Below are 21,375 nucleotides of genomic sequence, written 5' to 3'. Positions count from 1 at the left end.
CGTTCCTGTGCCTCATGGCTTTGATAACTATTTTGATGAAGAAACAATCACATCTGGCAGCTGACGACTTAAATTGGAATGTGGCTGATATTTATAACTCCGCATTCCCAGAAATTGCCTTTTTAAAATATCTCCTCTGCGCTCTGTGAGGCAGCTGAATGGAATCTCTTCACATTTGAGTCAATTAATTTGAAAATGAATGCCAAGCTTGTTTACAGTGGCGGGTGAAAGTCAGAGTTCAGATTCGCTGGGGTTGGGGCAGGGAAGGCGGACAGCTGGTTTGCATCCATGCTGGATGCCCCAAGGGATCCCGTTCCATACCTTATGTTAAGGGATCATGTTGCTGGAAGCCTTGAGCCAGCTGTGGTGCAGAGTGTGGAGTGGAGACCTGTTCCCAAGCCTCCACCCCCGTCAATCTGCCTTAGCCACAGGAAGGTTCATAACACCCCAGAGTGTGGTCTTCCTCAGCTGTGTTCCCATGGTAAGTGAATTGAAATCGGTTCATTACTGCCACACGTGCTGAGGTACCGTGAAAAGCTCGTCTTGCATACTGTTCGTTCAGGTCAAATCATTGCACAGTACCTTGAGGTAGAAAAAAGATAAAACAATAACGGAATGCAGAATAAAGTGTTACAGTTACAGAGAAAGTGCAGCACAGTTAAACAATAGGGCGCAAGACCATAATGGTTCAACTGTTTGCTTTAATATCGGAGAATGGATACAGTATACAACCTGACGTTCTTACGCTTCACAGACATCCACAAAACAGAAGGGGAAAAAACCTTACAGGATTACAGAAAAGCGTTAGAACCCCAAAGCCCTCCACCCTTGCTCAAGCAGCAACAAAGCATCAACCCTCCCCCTCCTCGCACTCGTTCGACCAGAAAACATCAGCACCTCCCACCACCACCCTCCAAGTCCCCAGAGACCTTGATCTTTAGACCGTCAAAAACTACTGCTCATCCTAACACTCTGACGTCTCGACAGGCCCTCTCTCTCACTGAGGGGGAGAGAGAGAGAGAGGGATACCGCTCGTGCTACAGCGTAAGGGTTTGTTGTAACGGGATAGATTGTAGATCAAGAGTCCACCATATCGCTCTAAAGGACAATTTAATAACACACACACACACACACTCACACACACTCACACTCACACACACACACACTCACACACACACACACACACACTCACACACACTCACTCACACACATACTCTCTCTCACACACACACACTCACACACACACACACACTCTCACACACACACTGTCACACACTCACACACACACACTCACTCACTCACTCACTCACACACACACACACTCACACTCACTCACTCACACACACTCACTCACTCACTCACTCACACACACACACACTCACACTCACTCACTCACACACACTCACTCACTCACACACACACTCTCTCTCACACACACTCTCTCTCTCACACACACTCACACACACACACTCTCTCACATACACACTCTCTCTCTCTCACACACACACTCACACTCACACTCACACACACACACACTCACACTCACACTCACACACACACACACACTCACTCACTCACTCACTCACTCACTCACTCACTCACTCACCCACCCACCCACCGGGGCCAGGCAGCATCTATGGGTGCTGTGGTCGGTTAGCTGTTAGCACAACGCTATTGCAGCTTGGGACATTCGGAGTTCAATTCTCGCTGCTGCCTGTAAGGAATTTTGACATTCTCCCCATGGCCATGCGGGTTTCCTCTGGGTGCTCCGGTTTCCTCCCACAGTCCAAAGACTATGGTCATTGTAAACTGTCCCGCGTTAAATAGTTGGGTTGTTGGGGATTGCGGCACACTGGACCAGAAGGACTTGTTCTGTGCTGTGTCTCTAAATTAAAGAATATAATAATTAAATAAACGGTCAACATTTTGAGCTGAGGCCCTTCATCAAGACAGAGCAATTTCCGATTTTAAAGTGGGCGATGTTAGACTACCTTGTGACTCGTACTCTCTTTTCACCAGCAGCAGTGCTGCGTTTGTCCACTTCCAGTCCAGTGTCTGATTGATTTTGAAGGATACCAACCAACGTGTCTGCTGCCTCTGCTGCTCCCTGCAGTGCACGGGGATACACAGCTTCTGGTCCCAGAGATTCACGGTGCTTAGCTCCATCTCCGTCGAAGCACCGGGGGTGCACCCTGTCCCGATCCGTCACGGCTTGGTATGGATGCTCGGCACGTGACCGCGAGAAAGTGCAGAGCGTTGTGGACACAGATCGGCACATCACTGAAAGCAGCTCCCCACCACCGTAAACCCTGTCTGCACATCTTGCTGCCTCGGGATATCAGCCAGCATAAACAAGGACAGAACCCACCCCAGACATAGTTATTGAGAAACAGTGCGGAATAGGCCCTTCCGGACCTCCGAGCCACGTCACCTACCAATCCCCGATTTACAATCACCAATTAACCTCCTAATTTGGACTGTGGGAGGAAACCAGAGCACCCCAAGGAAACCCACTCAGTCACGGGGAGAACATACAAACTCCTTACAGGCAGCGACGGGAATTGAACCAGGTTCCTGTACAGTAAAGTGCTGTGCTAACCACTGCGCTACCGTGCCATTGTAATTCATCCTGCATTGGCTCCCTTGGGGCTCCCATCGCCCTGACTGGGCGAAAGCTCTCCCGACTCCTCTGTCCTGGCCCAGCCTTTCAAGTTGTTGCCCGGTGTAACCCATCCTCAGAGATGCTTCCCGTCCCAGGGAGGAGGTCTTCGGGGCTCCTGTTGCCGTTTCTGTAGCACTTTTTTTTTAACAGGATGAGTTTGCTGGCTCCATACCCAATTCCCTCCTTCCGCAGCCGGGCTTGGGGCTGTCCGTGGCAGGGTCGTTCCTCGGGATTAACATTCCACCATGTTACTTCTTCACGTGCTTGCAGGGAAGATCCCAAAGTACGATGCTGAAGAGTTGCTCACTTTGTGAAAACACACTCCCTGCTCGTTATCACCGAGCTGTTTGCGTGATCTTGCTGTGCCACAAGCCATCTGCCGGGCCTCCTCGGCTACATCATCAAAGCTGGCAAGTGCTCTGCAGATGTGGCAGCTGCTATAGAAATGAAAGTGTTTTATTTCAGAGTTGAACTGCTTTTACGTGGGAGAGGACAGGGCAAACCATTACTGAAGTTATTCCGAATTCAAGATTCGAGTTTATTTATCATGTGTACAGGTACAGTACAGTGCGAAGGTTACAGTATGTTCTGTAGCTAGAGCACCCGAGCACTTTGCAGAGTACTGCGCTTGTCAACGTGGGGTGGAGAGCGAGTTTGTTGCATGTACAATACTGTTCAAAAATCTTAGGCACATATATCTAGCCAGGGTGCCTAAGACTTTTACACAATACGGTAGTAATTTTATGTATTGCACTGTACTGCTGCCACGAAAAGAAACAAATTTCATGACATGTGTGAGTGATGATAAACCTGATTCTGATTTGGGTCTCTATTGTGGACTGAGAGTGGGAAGGGGGCAGGGCGAGGGGAATCATGATTGGGAAAAGGGGAAGGGAGAGGGGAGGGAAGCAGGAAGACATTCTGTAATGATCAATAAACCAATTGTTTGGAACCAGACGACCTTTGCCTGGTGTCTCAGGGCTGGGTGTGTCTGCACCCACGCCACCCACCACCCTTGGCACTCCTTCTCTGCCACCTGTTCTACACCCCTCCCGCAGCACTCCACCCTCACCAGTCCCAACTCCTTTGCTCCCACCAGATTTACAATCTCATTCCAGGCTCCACGTTAACAAATACAGGACTGTGCAAAAATCTTAGGCACACTACCTCTATATAAGTAAATCAATTACAGTCTCTCTCTCTCTCTCTCTCTCTCTCTCTCTCTCTCTCTCTCTCTCTCTCTCTCTCTCTCTCTCTCTCTCTCTCTCTCTCTCTCTCTCTCTCTCTCTCTCTCTCTCTCTCTCTTCTCTCTCTTCTCTCTCTTCTCTCTCTTTTCTCTCCCCCCCCCTCTCCTTCTCTCTCTCCCCTCATGGGTTAATGTCCATTCAAGGATCAGATGGCAGAGGGGAAGAAGTTGTTCCTGAATCACTGAGTGTGTGCTTTTAAGCTCCTGTACCTCCTCCCTGATGGTAGCAATGAGAACAGGGCATGTCCTGGGTGATGGGGGTCCATAATAATGGACACAGCCTCTCTGAGGCACCGCTTCTTGAAGATGTCCTGGATACTATGGAGGCTAGTTCCCATGATGGAGCTGACTAATTTTACAACTTTCTGTAGCCTCTTTCAATCCTGTGCAGTAGACGCATCCCACCCACCCCCCCCCCCCCCCACCTTCCCGGAATTAACAGCAAAACAAGTCTGGTTTCTTCCTCCCACCTATGCACCTACACATACAATGTAATCCAGCATTAATGTGCTTTAAAGAAAGAATTCTTTTACATTTCCTGGTAGGAGTGCAGTATGTAATAATGTCTTTCTTCTTTATGTTCACATCTGTTTGCTTTAGAAGGCAACATCTGGCTTTCTGGCGCCAGTAACATGCAAGTCCCCTGTGGCCTTCTCCTTCACGCTGAGCAGGAGATGATGAGCCACCCACCATTATTGTACTTTGCATCGCTGAACTCTTCCCCCCCCCCCCCCCCATGCTGGTGCCTCTTTCTGTGAGTTCTTCGTGTAATTAGTATTTGCGTAATATGTTTACAGCTTTTGAGTCTCCCTGGGTTACGACAGGGTTCCATCGCTGCGAACTCCTTGTAACCCAAATAGTTCACAAGTCGGGAATGGCAGCTAGGAACTGAATTCCCGCATGGCAGAATTTTAAGGCAGTAGCACAGAGGCTAGCGTGACCCCAGTTCAATTCCCGCCGCTGCCTCTGAGCTTGCACGTTCTCTCCGTGACCGCAAGGGTTTTCTCCGGGTGCTCTGATTTCCTCCTGCGTCCCAAAGATGTACTGGTTAGTTGGTTATTTGGTCTCGTGTGTGACTGGGCGTCGCAGGCTCGTGGGGCAGGGAAGGCCTGGATCTTTAAATAAATAAAACAAATTCCTGCAGCCACTAAATCCGCCCGTTGGTCTCCCAAGCACTCATTTGGTCGTGCTGGATTCCTGTTTAATTTCTGATCCGGGAGTCAGAGATGATGAGCCGTCTTAATTCCAAGATTTCAGTTTATTTTAGAGTGCAAACATAGAAATACCAAGCAAACTAAATAAAGAGCTGAGAAATGATGCTGAGAGGGAAATTGGTGCTAAGGGGTGTAAGACAAAGGAATAAAGAAATAAAAGATGGCACTTCTGAACAATCTATCACTTTTATAAAATAAGAGAAATTCCTCCAATAGTGATAAATTAGCTAATAGACTACATAATTAAAAGAATTACATCACACGGTAATGTGCTGATATTTAGCCAATGTAAAATGAGAAAGGTGATAAACCGTTAGTTTAGCTGCTATACTGCTTTCTGCCAGTGAGTGTGAAAAATACACAAGTTTGTTCAAAAGTACGAATCTTATAAAAAGTATTATTTAAAAAAACAGTGGGTTCCATCCATCATATGAGCTATACATTAGTTTGATGTTCTTAAACCGGTGAGCATTATTCTAAATATTGTGCCTCAAGCCCTTTTATATGCAACTCTGCGTAAACTCAAGGTAATCCTAATCTCTGTTGATATCGGGTCCCATTACAGCAACGCCCCACCACCACCACCACCATTGCTGTGTTTTCTGATCTATGGCAGCTCCTGATGTTAACACAAATCTCCATTTTAAAGTGCTTACCCTTTTTCATATACACACTAGTCACATGTACATTGAAAGTCTTGACTTGTATACCAAGTTTATTCGCTCGTTACGCGTTGTGTTGTATAATGTAAGCAATCATGGTCTCCATGACCATGATTGTTCTTGACAAATTTTTCTACAGAACTGATTAGCCATTGCCACTTTCTGGGCAGTGTCTTTACAAGACAGTCTGTATCAATACTCTTCAGAGATTGCCTGTCTGGCGTTCAGGGTCGCATAACCAGGTCTTGTGATCTGCACCAGCTGCTCATACAACCTGCTCCCAAGGCTTCACGCGACCCTGATCGGGGGGCTAAGCAGGTGCTACACCTTGCCCAAGGGTGATGTGTAGGATAAGAGTGCCTTACACCTCCTTTGGTAGAGACGTATCTCCACCCGGCCACCTACGCCCGCAAGGATTCTGATTCCGATTCTGTGCTGGGGTGTTTATGTGCTCCCTGTTGCAATTCCACTTTCTTCCAGGATCGGCAATTGCTCTGATCTGCCCCAAAATTTGTTCGGTCCTCGTTCCTGCTACACCCCTTTACAGACGTCCACCTGCTCCTCGGGGTGAAAACTTTAAAAACTCACTGGCTGAAAGAAAACTAATGACACCTTTCCCCCAGCTAACTGGTGTGTAACATGTTCAGGATGCACATCCAACTTTTAGTCCACACCGATTGTAAAGGACCGATGACTTCATAGGAATTGATCAAATAGATCAATATTGATTTATTGAGATACTGCGTGGAGTTGACCCTTCCGGCCCTTTGACCCGCGCCGCCCAGCAATCCCCTGATTTAACCCCAGCCTAATCATGGGACAATTTACAATGACCAATTAAACTACTAACTGGTACATCTTTGGACTGTGGGGGGGGGGAACCGGAGCACCTGGAGGAAACCCCACAATGTCATGGGGAGAACGTACCATCTCCTTACTGTAGAGCGTTGTGCTAACCGCTACACTACCGTGTCAGGTGATTAAGAAGGTGCATGGTGTATTGGCTTTCGTTGCTTAGGAGATTGAGTTCAAGAGCCGTGAGGTAATGTTGCAGCTCTAGAAAACCCTGGTCAGACCACACTGGGAGTATTCTGGTCACTTCATTAAAGGAAAGAGGTGGAAACTCTAGAGAGGGCGCAGAGAAGATATACCAGGGTGCTGCCTGGATTAGAAATCATGTCTCACGAGGATAGGTTGAGCGAGCTAGGGCTTTTCTCTTTGGAATGAAGGAAGGTGAGAGGTGACTTGATAGAGGTGTACAAGATGATAAGAGGTATTGATTGAGTAGCTATCCAGAAACTTTTCTCCAGGGCAGAAATGGGTAACACCAGGGGGCATAAATTTAAGCTGATTGGAGGAAAGTTTAGAGGGCTTGTCAGAGGCAGTTTTTTGACAGAATAGTGGGTGCATGGAATATCCTGCTAGGGATGGTGGTAGAAGCAGATACATTAAGGACGTTTAAGAAAATCTTAGACAGGCACATGATACTATGAAAAGCCGTAAGACACAGGAGCAGGATTAGGCCATTCGAACCATCGAGTCTTCTCCGCCATTCTATCATGGCTGATCTATTTTCCCTCTCAACCCAATTCTCCTGCCTTTTCTCCCTTTAACCTTTGACATCCTTACTAATCAAGAACCTATCATCCTCTGCTTTAAATATACCCAAGGACTTGTTTTCCACAGCCTTCTGTGGTGATGAATTCCACAGATTCAACAACCTCAGGCGAAAGACGTTCCTTTCATAACTGATCGAAAGGAACGTCCTTGTATTCTGTGGCTGTGCCCTCTGCTACCCAGACTCCCACACTATGGGGATCGTCCTCTCTGCATCCACTCTATCCAAGCCTTTCATTATTTCAAAGCAACACACACAAAGTGCTGGAGGAACTCAGCAGTCCAGGCAGCGTCTGCGGTAAAGAATAAACAGGCGATGTTTCAGGCCGAGGCTCTTCATCGGGATTGTCCCATGTTCCTTTTAATATTCGATAAGTTTCAATGAGATACCTCCCGTTATTCTTCTAAACCCCAGCGAGTACGACAGGTCTCATCAGCAAGAACGACGAGTCAGCTTACAGAGAGAAGGTGCAGTGGCTAGCGGACTGGTGCAGAGCCAACAACATTCTCTGAATGTGAACAAAACAAAGGAGATGGTTGTTGACTTCAGGAGGGCACGGAACGACCACTCTCAGCTGAACATCGATGGCTCCTCCATAGAAATCGTTAAGAGCACCAAATTTCTTGGTGTTCACCTGACGGAGAATCTCACCTGGCCCCTCAACACCAGCTCCTTAGCAAAGAAAGCCCAGCAGCATCTCTACTTTCTGTGAAGGCTGAGGAAAGTCCATCTCCCATCCCCTCATCCTCATCACATTCTACAGGGGTTGTATTGAGAGCATCCTGAGCAGCTGCATCACTGCCTGATTTGGAAATTGCACCATCTCAGATCGCAAGACCCTGCAGTGGATAGTGAGGTTAGCTGAGAAGATCATCGGGGTCTCTCTTCCCGCCATTACGGACATTTACACTACAATCTGCATTCTCAAAGCAAACAGTATTATGAAGGACCCCACGCACCCCTCATACAAACTCTTCTCCCTCCTGCCATCTGGCAAAAGGCACTGAAGCATTCGGGCTCTCACGACCAGACTGTGCAACAGTTTCTTCCCCCAAGGTATCAGACTCCTCAATACCCAGAGCCTGGACTGACACCTTACTGCCCTATTGTCCTGTTCATTATTTATTGTAATGCCTGCACTGTTTTGTGCACTTTATGCAGTCCTGGGTAGGTCTGTAGACTAGTGTAGTTCTTTCTGTGTTGTTTTTACAAAGTTTAGTGTAGTTTTTGTATTGTTTCATGTAGCACCATGGTCCTGAAGAGCGTTGTGTCGTTTTTACTGCGTACTGTACCGGCAGTTATGGTCAAAATGACAATTAAAAAGTGACTTGACTTGAGTGCAGGCCCAGAGCTATCAAATGCTCCTCATAGGTTAACCTTTCCATTGCAGGGAACATTTTCATGACCCCTCTCCAATGCCAGCACATCCTTTCTCAGATATGGGGCCCAAAAGCTGCTTATAACACTAAGTGCAGTCGGACCAATGCCTTATAAGCCTAATATCACAACCTAGTTTTTATATTCTGGTCCTCTCAGAATGAATGCTAACATTGCATTTGTCTTCCGTACCACCGAATGAACAAGTTAAAGACTGATGGCTTTATTGGAACTGATCGATCGTGTTCAATATATTGTACCGATTACCGATTATGGCACTGATATTCAGAAGTTTGGCAGTTGCCAGAATGACGTTGTGTGGATTATCCATTGCGGGTCAGGTTGCAGTGTTCTGTGTGCATCAGCGAGTTCAAACCTCTAACGTTTTAATGCTCTGTTTTATGCAGATATGATTTCCTGTTTGGATAAAGGAATCCATTATTCTCAGCCGTCTTTCACGTAAGTTGGAATCTCTCTGACCTTGTTCGTATTTGCAGTTCACGTTACTGAGGCTTGACCCACAGTTTTGTGCTGATGTGAAAACAGAATCACATGTTGACTTAGCGGAACGGAAGTGTGCCTGGAGAGGAGCAGGACAGTTGCTAACAGGCAGCCGTCAAGAAGGGGGCTTGCTGTGGGATTCCACGGGATGACGTCTGGTGACAGGAAAGTGAGTCAGCCAGAATTCCTCTTTCAGGAATACTCCCTCTGCCAAGTTGTTCTCTCTCTGGCCTCCCTGCCGAAGTGCTGGTGACACTCGAGCAACTTGGAATCCAACTCGGAGTCAGGTTTATCATCACTGATGTGTGTTGCGGAATTTTAACCACGAGGGTCTGCAGATGCTGGAAATCCAAAGTGACACACACAAAACGTTGGAGGAACTTGGCAGGTCAGGCAGCTTCTTGATACTTCTTGTTTTGTGGCAGAGGTACAGTGCAATATGTAAAAAAAAAATACTCTAAATTTAAAACATAGAAACATAGAAAACCTACAGCACAGTGTGGGCCCTTCAGTCTGCAATGCTGTGCCAAACATCTACTTACTTTAGAAATGACCTAGGGTTACCCATAGCTCTCTATTTTTCTAAGCTCCATGACCTATCAGGAGCCTCTTAAAAGACCCTATTGTATCCTCCTCCACCACCGTCACCGGCAGCCCATTCCACACACTCACCACTTTCTGTGTAAAACAACTTACCCCTGACATCTCCTGTATACCTACTTCCAAGCACCTTAAAACTGTGCCCTCTCGTGTTAGCCATTTCAGCCCTGGGAAAAAGCCTCTAACTATCCACACGATCAATGCCTCTCATTTATAATAATAAATATCTGTAAAAAATTAATTTAAATAAGTAGTTAAAAAGAGGGCAAAAATAGTTAATTAGCTGGTTCATTGACAGTTCAGAAGGGGAAGATTAACAATATCCGATTATTCTAATTATTATTCCACAGTATTATAATTAGGCTCTGATTAACAGCATTGGGGTTGCTAATGTAAGGAAGTTTGGATGGCTTTGAGGAAAGTGTAGAAGATCCATGATGGAATTCTCTTTCTGAAGGTATGGTAGGCAGGCTTCTCTTCCCTGCAGCATGATCGATGAATCTTTAATAAGAACATCAGTTACAGGCAACAACGTAGGGTTGCGGTTAGCACAACACTTTACCAGCAACCCGGGTTAGTGAGACCTTTCATTCACTCCTCATGTTCAATATCTCATAGGTTCTCACCTGGACCCTCCATATCAATGCAGCTACAAAGAAGGCACGACAGAAGCTATATTTCATTAGGAGTTTGAGGAGATTTGTATGCCTGCAAAAACCACTTGGAGCTGTCTACAGATCCACCGTCTGTAGATCACCGTCTGGGGAGTGTATTGCACAGGATCGAAATAAACTGCAGAGAGTTGTAAATTTAGCTCCATCATGGGCACTAGCCTCCATACTACCCAGGACATCTTCAAGGAGTGATCCCTCAAAAAGGTGGCATCCATCACTAAGGACCCCCAACACCCAGGACATGCCCTCTTCTCATTACTACAACCAGGGAGGAGGTACAGGAGCCTGAAGACACACACTCAATGATTCAGGGGACAGCTTCTTCCCCTCTGTCATCTGATTTCTGAATGGACATTGAACCCATGAACACTACCTCACTACTTTTTTATTTCTGTTTTTGCACTACTTATTTAATTTAACTATTTAATATCTCTATACTTACTGTAATTCATGTCTTTCCTATTATGTATTACATTGTACTGCTGCCGCATGACATTGCCAGTGATATTAAACCTGATTCTGATTCTATGTCCAATGGTATTCCGACACATTGCCATTTATATCAGTTCCCTAAGTCAACTGCAATCTCCTCCAGCATTGAATGAAAAGAACTGCTTGTGTATTGTGGTCCCGGTTTAAACCAGTTCTGTGCACGAGCTAATTAATAATTTTTCACGTCGCTATCGAACAAGGCTGAGTAAACTTAGTTTGAAGCCAGTAAAGAAAATAAACTGCGGGGGGGGGGGGGGGGGGGGGTCGTCAAATGGGCTGTGGAATTGCTAGCGCCAATTTTGCACAGTTGTACGAAAGCCACAATACATAAAATCCAATTGTTATTTAGCGGTTTGCGTTTGTGATCTTTCATCAGAAATGTTTGAGCTGGTCACGTGTGCTGAAAGCAAACAAAATCCAGCCATCCAAAATTCCGAAGTATTTAGCTCCGTTCTGTCACATTTCACAAATAAAGTACTAGGTGTAAATAATTGCACAAGGGTGCAAGGACATGTCTTGAACTTATTAAATAAAATTCAAAAACTGCAGATGCTGGAAATCTAAGTGGAAAATGATGAAAATGTTCGGCAAACCATTCAGCACCCGTGTAAAGAAGAACGGAGTTAACTTTTTAAAGGCCATTTTTCCGAACAGGGAAAGGGAGAAATTAGCTAACGGTTCTGATTTCGGCTAAATTCTCAATAGAGGAACAGGAAGGAGATTCTGTGGACATGATGAAATGTTGCCTCCCAGGTGCCAGGGTCAGGGATATCTCAAGTCACATCCACAGCATTTTGGAGGGAGTGGGAGAGGAGCCAGATGTCTTGGTACATATTGGTACCAATGACGTAGGAAGGAAAGAGGTCCTGAAGAGGGAATTTAGAGAGCTAGGCAGAAAGCTGAGAAGCAGAACCTCCAGGGTAGTAATTTCTGGATTGCTGCCTGGTGCCACACTCCAGTGAGGGCAGAAACAGGATGATCTGGGAGGTAAATGTGTGGCTGAGAAGCGGCTGCAGGGGCCAAGGCTTCAGGTTCTTGGATCATTGGGATCTCTTCCAGGGGAGCTATAACCTGCACAAAAGGAATGGGTTGCACTTGAACCCAAGGGGGGCCAATATTCTAGTGGGCAGGTTTGTTAGAGCTGTTGGGGAGGGTTTTTAACTAATCTGGCAGGGGGTGGGTACCGGAGTGAAGGGACTCAGGATAGGATGGATGGTAAAAAGGCAAAGATGGAGTCAGATGTCAGGAAGGGCAGGCAGACGATAGGGCTAAATTGCAGCCGCCACAGTGAGTATCAGTGAATTAAGGATGCAGAATCAAAAAAGGTAGCAAATACAGTACTCAAAGTGTTATATCTCAATGCACGGAGTATAAGAAATAAGGTAGATGATCTTGTTGCACTTTATGGATTGTCAGGTACAATGTTGTGGCCATCACAAGATCGTGGCTGAAGGATGGTTGTAGTTGGGAGCTGAATGTCCAAGGTTACACGTTGTATCGGAAGGATAGGAAGGTAGGCAGAGGGGGTGGTGTGGCTCTGCTGGTGAAGAATGGCATCATGTCATTAGAAAGATGTGACATAGGATCGGAAGATGTTCAATCCTTGTGGGTTGAGTTAAGAAACTGCAAAGGTAAAAGGACCCCGATGGTAGTTATTTTCAGGCCTCCCAGACAGTAGCTGGGATGTGGACTACAGATTACAATGGGAAATAGAAAATGTATGTCAAAAGGGCAATGTTATGATAGTCGTAGGAGATTTTAGCATGCATGAAAATGCTCATAAAATCACTCAGCACCCACATAAAGAGGAACGGAGTTAACTTCTTAAAGGCCATTTATCCGAGCAGGCAAAGGGAGAAGTTAGTTGACAGTTCTGCCCTCAGCTAAATGATCAATAGTTAGAGAACAGCCAGGAGATCTTGTGGTAGTTATCCCCCTTCTATTCCAGAGTCTGATGGTTGAGGAGTCGTAACTGTTCTTGAACCTGGTGGTATTAGTCCTGAGGCTCCTGTACCCTCTACCTGATGGCAGCAGCGAGAAGAGAGCATGATCTGGGTTATAGGGATCTTTGATCGTGGATGCTCCTTTCCTGCAACAACGCTTTGTGTAGAGCTGCACGTAATTTACAGCCTGCGTATTGACAGGAGACAGCACGTACAGCAGGAAAAATATCTACCAGGTTCTATCCCAGTCCGAAGCCAGGGTAACGTGGCGGTTAGCACAAAAACTATTACCCCTCAGGGTGTCGGAATCTGGAATTCATTTCTGACGTCCTCTGTAAGGAAGTTTGCACATTCTTCCTGTGTGTTGCACGGGTTTCCTCCGGGTGCTCTGGTTTCCTCCCACTGACCAAAGGCTTGCCGATTAGTAGGTTAATTGGTCATTGTAATCTGTTCCGTGATTAGGCTAGGCTGAGTCGGTGGGGTGCTGGGTGGCGTGGCTCGAAGGGCCAAAGTGGAGTCCCTGGACGTCCCTGGAGTGCTTCACACTCCATCTTCAACTATCCAACTAGATAGACAGACAGACATAAATAACAACTGAATCATCAGCCGAGTGGATATTTCCACGGGAGACTAGAGTGTACAGAGCTACAGGGTTTAAACTTACTGGTAGAGTGCGACCTGAGGTTAAACAGTCATGTTTCTATCAGACACTGCAACAACTTCACAGTTAGAAGCTGGCAGGGATATTCAGGAGGCAGGCCACATATGTTTTCTGTTCTTGGGTTGAGTTTGAAGGTGTGAGTGATGTCCTTGCTGACAGCTAACCGCCGGCCTGATTCAGACATGCAAAGTCTGTAATCAGTCCTGCTATGGAAACGTGCACGTCCTGGGGTCTGAGAAATTTTGTTGGAGTGAGGTGGATCTCACTCTGGGTGCAGGGGAGCAGATCGGCACAGCATGCGTCAAATGACAGAAGATCTCGAAGCAGTTCCACCAGACGAGGGGTGTCACAAGCTGTATGTCTCAAAATCAGCCAATGTGATTACAGTCAGTGAGTTACACTTAGACCATCATATTTTGTGTGTGTTTGACATGGGCACACACACACACACACACACACACACACACACACACACACACACACACACACACACACACACACACACACACACACACACACACACACACACACACACACACACACACACACACACACACACACACACACACCTCACCCCCCCCCCCCCCGCCTCCTTCTTCTTCTTCCCGGAATACAAGGACGTCCCTGTAAAACAGAAATGAAAGGAATTTCTTTAGCCAAAGGTGGTGAATTTGTGGAATTCATTACAGACGGCTATGGGACCATGTCATTGGGTATATCTAAAGCAGAGCTTGATCATCGTCATTATGTGCCATGTTGTATAATATGGGTGATCATGGTTTTGCCATGAGCATGATTGTTCTTGGCAAACTTTTCTACAGAAGTGGTTTGCCATTGCCTTCTTCTGGGCAGTGTCTTTACAAGACGGGTGATCCCAGCCATTATCAATACTCTTCAGAGATTGTCTGCCTGGTGTCAGTGGTCGCATAACCAGGACTTGTGATGTGCACGATCTTCTCTTACGACCATCCACCACCTGCTCCCGTGGCTTCATGTGACCCTGATCGGGGGGCAAAGCGGATGCTACACCTTTTTCAAGAGTGACCTGCAGGCTAGCAGAGGGAGAGAGCGTCTCACACCTCCTTTGGTAGAGACATATCCCCACCCTGCCACCCCAGGAGGTTGACAGGTTCTTGACGAGTAAGGGGGTCAAAGGTTAACAGAGAGAAGTCAGGGGAATGGGGTTGGCAGGAGAAATAATCGAATGGCAGATCAGACTTGATGGGCCGAATGGCCTAATTCTGCTCCAATGTCTTGTGGTCTCATGGTTTCTGGGACAGTGTGAAATTCCAAATCTTAAAATGAGGTCATAACTTGAACGTGGCTTGAAATTTGTATGAGATCATAAAAATACTGGGGTAGCTGACAGGCGATAGAAGTTGCTGATTCCTGTGATAAAAGTACAGGTTTGTATTCTTGAGACAGAAGACCCATACTACAACCTCCTGAAACTGAGGGAGCTGGACGGTGTGGATCGTGCCGTTGCGTGTGACAGAGACACGACAGAGGAGTCGGTGCATGAAGTGGACAGCCTGACAGCGAGCGATCATACGAGTGGCCTTTCTTGTGATCGCAAGACCCTGTTGGGCATCGTTAATGTGGGATGCTGCAAGTCCGATTCGCTGATTTATTGCGGGCCTCGGTCGTAGCCAGGACTGGGCCTCAAGCTGAAGTGTCTGCCCGCCTGTTTACATCTGCCAGGAGAGAGGCACCAGAGCCGGTGCACTCCACCGGGGTGGGGGGGTGGGGGGCAGTGTGGAGCAGCATCCAAGCTGGAGTCAGAGCTGCCCCCTAGTGTTCACTCAGCAGAAGACAAACCATATTATGTTTGCAGATTTTCCGCAACATTCACAGACTCTAATTTTTATGTGACTGCTCAAGTCCACAATCCCTTATCCGAAATTCTGAAATCCAAAAATCTCCGAAACCGAAGCTTTTTTTGCCAACAGCCGACGTCACCCAGGTGTGACATGGCAGCACCAGCAGAGGCCGCCAGACGTCGGTTGTGGCTCCGCGCTCGTACTGGTTACACGTGCATTTGCTGTTCGCTGATATTTTTGTGTTCACTGTTGACTTTGTGTTTAATTTCACTGTGAAAATGTCAAAAAGAGCTGCAGATACCCCTATGGGTAACAATGAGAAAAAGAGAAGGAAGCATCTATCGTTATCAATAACGCAGAAAGTGGAGTTATTGCAGAAGCTTGATCGTAGGTGTGTCTGCACGGCATCTTACTGAAGAACATGGTGTAGAAACTACCACTGTATGTGATTTAAAGAAACAGAAAGACAAGTTACTGAAGTTTTATAGTGGCAGTGACTTATTCCAATAAGTAATTTACCATGTGTTTGATTCAGTTCATTTGAAGCTGTATATTTTTATGTTTTATTGAATGTTTTTGTTGGAAATAAAAAAACATTTCTTGTCATTATTCCCTAAACAATACAGTATAAACAACTATTTACATGGCATTTACATTGTATTAGGTATTATAAGTAATCTAGAGATGATTTAAAGTGTACAGGAGGATGTGCGTAGGTCCGGAGCTCCGCCGGGTCCTAAAGTCCACCCGCACTGAGTCAGGTTAAATAAGGGACTTGAGCATACGTGTTTTTTTAGTATCTGCGGGACGGAGGCGGGAGGGTCCCAGAACCAATAAGGAGGGATTCTGAAATCTGAAAAATTTTGAATTCCGAAATGCAACTGGCCCCAAACATTTCGGATAAGGGATTGTGGAATTGTATTTTGCTGATATCTTATATGTGGTTTGTGCTGTGTGTGACTGTTGGTACTATGTTCTCTTGTCTGGCTTTATTCATGGGTATTCATGTACAGATGAATGACAAGTAAACTTGAACTATTGACAATGATACATTGATCTAGACTGTGCTTTGACTTGATGTCTTGTGGTCACTATTTCTTGTTTTCATTACAGCAAATATTGTCCGGCAGGCTGTAAAGGTGTTAGCGGTGATGTCTGGGGAAACCACCAGGAGGGCTATCGTGATGTAAGTATAAATCAAATGTAAAGATACCTTCATTCCATGGCCCAATCTCCTCCCCATCAGACTACTTTTTCTTCAATCCTTGACCTCTTCCACCTATCTCCTCCCAGCTTCTCAATTCATCCCCCTCCCCCACCCATCTACCTCCCCCCCCCCCCCTTACCTGCCAGCTTCTACTCCTTCCCCTGCCCCCCCAACCACCTTAGTCTGGCTTCTTTGCTCTACCTTTCCATTCCTGATGAAGTGTCTCAGGCTGAATCGTCCACTGCTTATTCCTCTCCATAGATGCTGCCTGACCTGCTGAGCTCTTCCACCATTTTGTGGGTGGTTCCTTGATTTCCAGCTTCTGCAGAATCTCTTGTGTTTATAATGCAACATCAAAGTTTTCTTAGTGTATCTGGGTGCAATCAAAATTCCATTTACTGCTTAATTAAATTGGTCTTAATTTCTGCTTTTGCGCTGCTGGTTTAAGAGATTTGACAGATGTGGACAATTAAACACCATACAGAGCTGCTTGCATAGGCGTTTGGTGCAGATCTGATTGGGACTACGGGTATTTCTGACAAGTGTATAGAAAACAGCTTCCTAAGGTTGTTATGGCCAGGGGTGGTAATAGGGATAAACTCCCACTACCTATTAAATGCTCCCAATGGCATGCGTCTCAATTAGCCCTCTGACAACCAAGTCCAGTTCCTGGCCTTCACGTGTGGCTTAGCTACTAAGCCTGGTGGAACCGTTTCTACGGGAGAAGGGGTAAAGCTGGGTTCCAGCCAGCAGCCTGCGAGTGTTGGGTGATGTTGTACTTTTATGTTTATTCAGCAGGAAAGGAAGAAAGGAAGTAGTTTCCACGTTGTAGACACCTTTGCCATTTCATTAGATCATGGCTGACTCTCGACCTTGTCGACATTTGTCAGAACTCCATATTCCCCGAGTCTCCTCTGCCAATCCCAGCCTGGAATATACGGTGGGGCTGTGAATTGGTGGCTCTCTGGGGAAGAGAATTTGAAATATCTGTAACCTGCAGTGTGGAGATTTATCTTCACCTCATTAAATGACCAACTTTACTAGAGATACATCTCTACCAAAGGAGATGTCAGGGACTCCTTCCCTCTGCTAGCCTGCAGGTCACCCTTGGGCAAGGTTGTAGCATCCAATTAGCCCCCGGTCAGGGTCATATGAAGCCACGGGAGCAGGTGGTGGATGGTCGTATGAGCAGCTGGTGCACATCACAAGTCCTGGTTATGTGACCACTGACGCCAGGCAGACAATCTTTGAAGAGTATTAATAATGGATGGGATCACCCATCTTGTAAAGACACTGCTCAGAAGAAGGCAATGGCAAACCACTTCTGTAGAAAAAAAATGCCAAGAACAATCGTGGTCATGGGATATGACACGGTGCATAATGATGATATCATATGACACAGCGCATAATGATGATGATTCTTCCCTTCTGCCATCAGATTTCTGGAAAGTTTATGAACTAATTAGCTCTATCTCAGACTTCCCTTGCACTGTTTCTTTCAGAATTTATAGCATTTTTTTTGTCTTTGCACTGTACTGCTGCCACAAAACAACACGTTTTATATCATATAAGTTTGCAATAATAAACCTGATTCTAATTCTAATAAATCAGGATTATAGGCCAGTCAAAGTCGAGTCTATTGACAATAAATGACATGTAATGTCATTTGCAATAAATACCACAGGTTTTTTTATTGGACCTGTGCTCTATGTATTCACAGGTATGTCATAAAATAAGATTTATTATCACTGACTTATATGATGTTAAGCCTTTTGTTTTGAGGCAGTGGTACAGTGTTCAGACAAAAAAACTACTATAAATGAGAAATATATAAAGAATGTAACAAAGGACTAGTGAACAAGACTAGGGATGAGTTGCGGAAGAGTCTGATCAAGTTACACAGATTAAGTATGACGCACTTTTAAGGTTTTAATTACTGAAAATTCTGTCAGAATGGGGCGACACGGTAGCGTAGTGGTTAGCACGTACGCCTTACAGCGCCAGCAATTGCCGATCGGGTTTCAATTCCCAACCATATCTGTGAAGAGCTTCTCTCCATAATCCCGTGGCTTTTCTCCGGGTGCTTCCAGTTTCCTCCCAAATTCCAAGGGAGCACGGGTTAGTGAGTTGTGGGCATGCGACGTTCGCAATACTTGTGGGCTGCCCCCAGTACGATCTGCACTCTGTGTCTGTAGCGGCACCGCAACCAAGCCAGCGTCGCTGCTGGCGACCACACAGAGAGTTTTCCCGTATGGCGTGCCCCCTGATCAATCCAATGATAATCTTCCAAAGAGCTGAAGAGATGTATTCAATCCTTTATTAGCAACTAGCAAAACATATAATCTTGAAATGAAACTGGTCGCCCCACTATAGGAAGGATGTTGGGGCTTCAGAGAGGGCGCAGAGGAAGTTTACCAGGATGCTGCCAGGCTTAAAGAGCATGTGCTCTCACGAGAGGCTGGACAAACTTCGGTTGTTTTCTCTGGAGTGGCAGAGGCTGAGAGGAGATCTGATAGAGGTTAATAAGATTTATGAGAGGCATAGATAGAGTGGAGGGAGTATCTGTTTAATAGGTTTTAATATGTCTAATACCAGAAGGCATGCATTGAAGGTGAGAGGGGTAGGTTCAAAGGGGCTATGAAGAGTAAGGTTTTTACTCGGAGTGGTGGATGCCTGGAATGCGCTGCCTGGTATGATGGTGGAGGCAAATACATTGGAGGCTTTTAAGAGATGTTGAGGTAGGCACATGGATGTGAGGAAGATGGAGGGATATGGACGTTATGTAGGATTGGAGGGATTAGTGTTTGTGTGGGGTTTTTTTTAACTTGCTTTCCAGCTGGTTCAGCACAACATTGTAGGCCAAAGGGCCGGTTCCTGTGCTGTACTCTTCTATGTTCTGTATTCTTTGCTTTGAAACTAAAACCAATGATATTAAATGTACTTAAGTGTGAAGTAAGTGATTTCAAATATAATTAAGCAAAGTTAAGTGGTCAACAAAAGATATGATGCCCGACAGTCCCCAGCTCTAAAAATTCTTTTTTTTAACTTATTCATTTATGGGATGTGGGAGTCGCCAACTGGCTTAGTTGCCCATCCCTAGTTGCCCATGAGAAGGTGGTGATGAGCTGCCTTCTTGAACCGCTGCAGTTCCTGAGGTGTGGGTTCACCCACGGTGCCATTGGGGAGGGAATTCCATGATCTTGACCCAGCCACAGTGAAGGAGCAATGATATGTTTCCAAGTCAGGATGGTGAGTGGCTTGGAGGGGGATTTCCAAGTGGGGGGTGTTCCCAGGCATCTGCTGCCCTCATCCTTCTAGATGGTAGTGGTCTTGGGTCTGGGAGGTGCTGCCTTAGGAACTTTGGTGTGATGTTGCAGTGTATCTTGTAGATCATACACACTGCTGCAACTTGCCAAGACATAACATGAGCATCCTAAACCCTACTCATGTGACTAGCTACCACAATAAACGCACAACACAGAATAAAATGCACAAGTGACGCATTTTCATTGTATGTTTCCATGTACACATGACCAATAAAGCTAATCTTTAGAACAATTCAGGAGGCCACCAGCTGAAGCTTCTACTGAAGATTCCAGGGCAGAGGAAACCTCATTCAAAAGATGCTGATAATTTTTTCTTGAGTAATTTGTAGGTTCTGACTTTCTTTCCGCTCCGTAGACCTCGGTTCTGTGTAAGGCGGCTGTACATGCAGGAGCAATAGCAGACGAGCAGGGAGGCCAGGTGTCGGTGACACTGAAGAAAGGCATCACTCTGTACGAAGCTGCTTCTGCAAATGGGATTATAACCAGGAGGTAAGTAAAGAATTTAATCACTTCAGAAAGGCAAAAAAAAAAAGAAGACAGGGAGATCATTGCTTGTCAGACGTCGGAAAGTGGTAATAAAGATTAAAATTGAGGAAGGTAAGCCTTATTTATCACATTCACATCAAAACATAGTGAAATGCGCCATTTGCATCAATGACCAACGCTGTCCGAGGGTCTGCTGATGCCACACCGTATGTGTCACTACACATTCTTACGCCAACGTAAAAAGATAAAGATTAAACGAGGGACCATCTGCAGGTGCTGGAGATCCAAACAGCACATACAAAATGCTGGAGGATCTCAACAGGCCAGGCAGCATCTTTGGGGGAAAAAAAGTGCAGTCGACGTTTTGGGCCGAGATCCTTCGGCAGGACCGAACGTCGGCCCAAAATATCGACTGTACTTTCTTCCATAGGTGCTGCCTGGCCTGCTGAGTTCCTCCAGCACTTTGCGTGTGTTGCTAAAATAAAGATGAACTTTTTTTGTGCCATGTACGTTGAAACAAATGAATCACTTGCATCAGCAATTAACAAATTCTGAGGATGTGGCATGCAAATATTGTCATGCTTCCTGCATCAACAGCGAATGCCCACAACTTACTGATCCTAAATTGTACATCTGCAGGATGTGGCAGGAAACCAGAACGCTCTGAGGAAACCCATGGGGGTACGTAGAGGCACGTGATAAAATAGGCCGTAGTCAGCATGGTTCCTCAAGGGAAAATCTTGCCTGACAAATCAGTTGGAATTCTTTGAAGAAATAACAAGCAGGACAGACAAAGGAGATTCGGTTAATGTTGTGTACTTGGATTTTCGGAAGACCTTTGACAAGGTGCCACACATGAGACTGCTTAATAAGCTATGAGCCCATG

At 45.9% G+C, this 21,375-nt stretch overlaps 1 protein-coding gene across 2 annotated transcripts in view; it reads left to right on the top strand.

Annotated features, from left to right (window-relative positions):
* The window catches only part of LOC140715876 (discoidin, CUB and LCCL domain-containing protein 1), a 167,814-nt gene that overhangs the window by 109,492 nt on the left and 36,947 nt on the right, over nucleotides 1-21,375 (top strand). For both annotated transcript variants that reach the window (XM_073028362.1, XM_073028361.1), the window contains exons 4-6: nucleotides 9,187-9,238; nucleotides 16,584-16,656; nucleotides 20,359-20,492. In XM_073028362.1, coding sequence (XP_072884463.1) covers nucleotides 9,187-9,238; nucleotides 16,584-16,656; nucleotides 20,359-20,492 — 259 coding nt within the window. The remainder of the gene's footprint in view (nucleotides 1-9,186; nucleotides 9,239-16,583; nucleotides 16,657-20,358; nucleotides 20,493-21,375) is intronic.

The sequence above is a fragment of the Hemitrygon akajei genome, chromosome 24 (assembly GCF_048418815.1).
Source record: "Hemitrygon akajei chromosome 24, sHemAka1.3, whole genome shotgun sequence".
Classification (NCBI taxonomy): domain Eukaryota; kingdom Metazoa; phylum Chordata; class Chondrichthyes; order Myliobatiformes; family Dasyatidae; genus Hemitrygon; species Hemitrygon akajei.
Note: the sequence above shows the minus strand (reverse complement) of the source record. Positions and strands in the feature narration are given on the sequence as shown.